We start from the raw sequence: 4,176 nt of genomic DNA, 5'->3' as shown, positions 1-4,176 counted from the left end.
CAACCACACGGACACTCACACTCACAGGTACAACCACATTTCCACTCACAGACTCAACACAATCACACATACACTCATACACAGTATAAACACACTTACCTCCCACACTCACACACACAGCCTGGGCTTTAACCACACTGATGTTTCATGTTCCTGCAGGCCCCTGGTCCTACCCTTTGCGTGAGGTGCTCTTCATCCTGTAATGTCTTCCCGTCACTATGGGGCTCACCTTCAGAAAGCCTTCCTAACCCTCTAAGCTGGATCCTTCAGGAGGTGGCAAACCTGAAGTGGTCCAAGGATTCTTTTAAGAATCAAGCCTAAGAGGAGAAGACTTACTTTTTTCTTAAACTTTGAGATTTCTTATATTTTGTTCCTCCCTGGGTCTTTATTTTTGTCAGCCTGTTTTCTCTGTCCTTAGAGGAGAGCCTTTCAAAGGAGAGGGGCCTGTGTTCTCGTGGTCAGTAAGGCGGGTGTGAAGATGGGTTGGATGAACAGCCAGGTTGAATAGCAGGGAAACAGGTGGGTAGGGATCCGAGGGAGGCAGCTTTCAAGAGTAAGAGGAAGGAGGCTTTGAGCCGGAAGTGGGACTGTAGGGGCAGGAGCACAGACCTGACAGGGTTTAGCGTCCTGGTGGAAAGGCCAGTTCTTAGTCAGAAACATTGTGGTTTAGACTGAGCTGAGTGCCAGGGAGTCACTGGGCCTGCAAGACCCTGTGAAGGGACCTCCACTTCTGGTGGAGGACTGAAGCCAGTGGTGATGGGAGGGCTGGTGGTGGAGGGCAGGCCTGAGCCAACCTGGGAGCAGTGGGGACAGAGGTGAGCCGGGGGTGGACGCCCTGGCCGAGGGTGCTCTTGGAACTCAGAAGGAGGGGGGTTATCAGTCCCAAATTCCATGCAGAGGTTTAGAAGGATGTGGCACTTAGGAAGCCACCCATGACCTTTCTAGAACGACTACCACTGAGTGTCGGGGTCCACTGTCGAGCTGCAGAGGCCCAGTCGGCAGGGACAGCGAAAGAGCGGAGTCCTCCTTTCAGGGGACGAGGATAGTTCCAGGCCTGCCTGGGGCCAGAAGGGCCTGCGGGAGGGCGGGGTGCAGGGCCCGTGACAGGAGTGGAGGGCACACGGCCTTCTCTGGCACAGGGAGGACGCCGTAGGGAGGGGAGGGTGTGCTGTGACAACCACAGGATTTTGTCACCTGCTCGCGCCCAGTGTGACCTTCGCCGCCGCAGTCAGCCACTGACTCCTACGGCCTCGCGCCGGGCACGGCCACCGCCAGAGTCTCCCTCCGTTATCTTCAGTGCCAGCCGGTTTCCGCCCCTGCTTTCCGTCCTTCCCGCACCTCCCTGTTCCTATCACTGCAGCCAGTTGTGCAGTGTCCCTGGCCTGCTGGCCTCTGGGAGCTGTCCTGGCTCAGTCCCCACGTATCACCCATGGCTTCACTGCCTCTTCTGTGTCACCCTAGCCTGTAGATGTTCTGCGGCCCCAGGGCTCGGTCACACACTAATGCCTCCCGGACCTCAGCTGCCATCCTGGCCTCTGACCCTGGCTCCTGGACTTGGGCTGTTGTTTGCCTCCTGGCCACCTCCAGGCGCAGAGGAATGGGGGTGCTGAGGGGGAGGGAGGCCGAAGCGGAGTGACGTATTGGGCCCAGTAGGGTAGCACATTTGGATTCCAGAGCTAGGAAGTTCTCAGTCTTTGGGGCTGCTTGGCTGAGGGGAGCAGAGGCCGGGCTCCGGCCACCGGGGCGGGTGGGACTTCCATCCCTATGGCCCGTGTGCTCCCCCACCCTCCCTCACCTGCTGGGGCCCCTGTCCCAGCAGGTGGCTGCTGTCTGTGCCCTCTCTCCAGGACTTCCCGAGACCCACCCTCCCTCCTCGCTGTCTTACAGTTTCCCGGGCGTTGAGGAGGGCTGGCCGCCGCCTCGCCAAGCCCCGAGCTGAACCCGCTGATGCCCAGGCCACCCGCTTGTGTCTTGATCGCCGACTTGAGCTCGTGATTCTCCCGAATGAGCTGTACCAGCTTCTTCAGCTCCTCATTCTCCCGCACCAGCCTCTCGATCTGATGCCGAAGCCCCTCATAATTGGTGAGTAGAGACATGCCCCGGGGCAGCAGGATGGGTGCCGCCCAAGGGAGGGCGCTGCACCTGGAGGCTGCCCAGGGCCCCGGGCCTTGCCCGGGTTGGAGGAGGGCGCCAGAGTTTGCAGGTTGCAAGGCGGGCCCAGTGGGCTCTGGGTATTGTGAGGTCAGAGGCTGTGCCCTCCTCCTTGCCCTCTCTGCTCTCCATGCCTCCAGGCTGTGCCCAGGTCCTGCCCTGGCCTGGAATGCACGGATGCTTCCTCTGTTGGGCCACATTCCCTCTGCAGGTGCCCGCTCTGTCCGGCTTCCTGCCGCCCCAGCAAGCTCCCCTCTGCTCTCCAGGCTTCCCCGGCCATGTCTCTACTGCGGCGCTTACTCGGCTCTGTGCTGGTAGCTGCTGGCTCTGTTTGGCTCACTTTACAGTGAGGCTGGGGGTTGGGCACGTCCCCAGCAGCCAGCAAAGGGCCCAGGGGCACAGCAGGTAGGTGACCAGAGAATTCCTGTTGAATGGAAGCTTATCGCGCCCCTTCCTGGCCAGGAGGCCCTCTCCTTGGGAGGTTGTGCACACCTGGATTTAGCCTGTCAGTCTTCTCCTGGGGACATTCTACCTTCCATACTGGACACTGGCCCTACTTTTTTCCAACCCAGGTGCTCAAAGCCTTTCTCTGACTGCCGGCCTAGAGGCTCCCTTGTCCAAGCACCTGGCTCTCTATAGCTTGGACTTTCCATCTCTGGTGACTCAGGTTCCCCTATTCCAAGTCCCCCATGGCAGCCCTCTGTGCCCACACCTCCGTTCTCTGACTGCTTGAATTTTCCTGCCTGTGGTCCTTCGAGAACCCAAGACATGCCCCTCGTCAGGTTGTCAGGTTCCGAGAATTCAGACCTATGAGTCCTCACCACGCTCTTTTTAAGAGCTATCTACACAGAGATCTTGGCGGGCCTGACCTTGGGAGTTAAGTGAGGCGGTGTCCCAGGGGTCTGCACGGGCGGTGTCGCCATCTGTTCTCAGACGGAAAGGACAGTGAAGCCCAGGTCTAAGCCTGAGGGCGCGCTCCTGGTAGGCAGGCAGGGGTGAGGATGGGCTTGGAGTCTGCCTGAGTTGAACATTCTACCTGGACCTCACAATGGGGGCCTGCCCCCACCCTCCTCGGACACCCTACACTGTAATCCTGGCTGCGTCGCCCTGGCCCTGTAGGCCTGGCCGGACGTCTCTTCACCACCCTCTGCTGTTTGTAGGACATCCCATCCTCCGGCGTGGGAAAACGAGCCTCTCACGGCCTTCCGGGTCTCCTGTACCATCCGGCCTGGCCTCACTGTTGGCCTCTCCTGGGGTCGATGCATCTGGGCTGGTGAAATTGATGGCTCAGCATGGCTGGGTGCCCACGTGCTTGGTCAAACCCTGGTTCAGATATTGCTGTGAAAGTATTTTGTAGTGTGATAAACATCTACAGTCGTTGATTTTAAGTCAAGGAGGTCACCTTCAATCCTGTGGGCAGACCTCATCTAATCAGCTGAAGGCCTGAAGAGCAGAAGGCTGGGGTTTTCCAGGAAAAGAGGATGCTGGCCTCAGTGCTGTCCCGGAGGCCCTGCCTGAGCATCCAGGCCACTGGCCTGTGGATGTGGACAATTGTAGGAGCCAGTTCCTTAAAATAAGTCTCTTCATGCCCGAGAAATCTGACTGATGTGCCATCTGTATTGGGTACCAGCGCTTCCGTCCTCCCAAAACTGTGTTCGGAGCCCCAGCTAGCGGCAGCCCTGTGTTGGAATCACAATATTGTACACCTGAACTAGCCGCACACTGTATGTTAACCACACTGGAATTAAAATAAAAAACTTAAAATATAGAACAGGAAAAAAAAGAAAGAAATGGGGGATTTACGCTGGTCATACTCAGGCGCTGTCCATGCCTTATGGGCCTGGCCCGGAGTGGGGAGCAGCTGGGCATCCATCACCGCGCGGTGCGGGGAGAAAGCCTGGTGGGCAGTTGGATGCAGTGGGCCCAGAGTGGCCTCCCCTGGGGAGGTGGACGCTGGTGGAGGAGGGGTCGGGGTGGAAAGAGCCCTCTGGCCCTGCAGGGCAGGGTGCTCCACGGAAGGAGCTG

General features: G+C 58.6%; 1 protein-coding gene and 1 long non-coding RNA gene across 3 annotated transcripts in view; one reads left to right on the top strand and one right to left on the bottom strand.

The window, feature by feature from the left end:
- Positions 1–2,096, bottom strand: part of SPATC1 (spermatogenesis and centriole associated 1) — a 21,211-nt gene extending 19,115 nt beyond the window's left edge. The window contains exon 1 of the mRNA XM_081816693.1: positions 1,886–2,096. Within this exon, the coding sequence (XP_081672819.1) occupies positions 1,886–2,096 (211 nt within the window). The remainder of the gene's footprint in view (positions 1–1,885) is intronic.
- The window catches only part of LOC102732015 (uncharacterized), a 6,652-nt gene extending 2,730 nt beyond the window's left edge, over positions 1–3,922 (top strand). Inside the window, exons 1-3 of one of the 2 annotated variants that reach the window (XR_014144488.1) lie at positions 873–1,603; positions 1,888–2,082; positions 3,312–3,922. This is a non-coding gene — a long non-coding RNA (uncharacterized LOC102732015). Of the gene's footprint in view, positions 1–872; positions 1,604–1,887; positions 2,083–3,311 lie in introns of those variants that run through there. The other variant, XR_014144489.1, reaches the window with a different exon arrangement.
- The last annotated feature ends 254 nt before the right edge of the window (positions 3,923–4,176 follow it).

This window comes from Leptonychotes weddellii, chromosome 4 (genome assembly GCF_054177405.1).
Source record: "Leptonychotes weddellii isolate Sample4059 chromosome 4, ASM5417740v2, whole genome shotgun sequence".
Taxonomy (NCBI): domain Eukaryota; kingdom Metazoa; phylum Chordata; class Mammalia; order Carnivora; family Phocidae; genus Leptonychotes; species Leptonychotes weddellii.
Note: the sequence above shows the minus strand (reverse complement) of the source record. Positions and strands in the feature narration are given on the sequence as shown.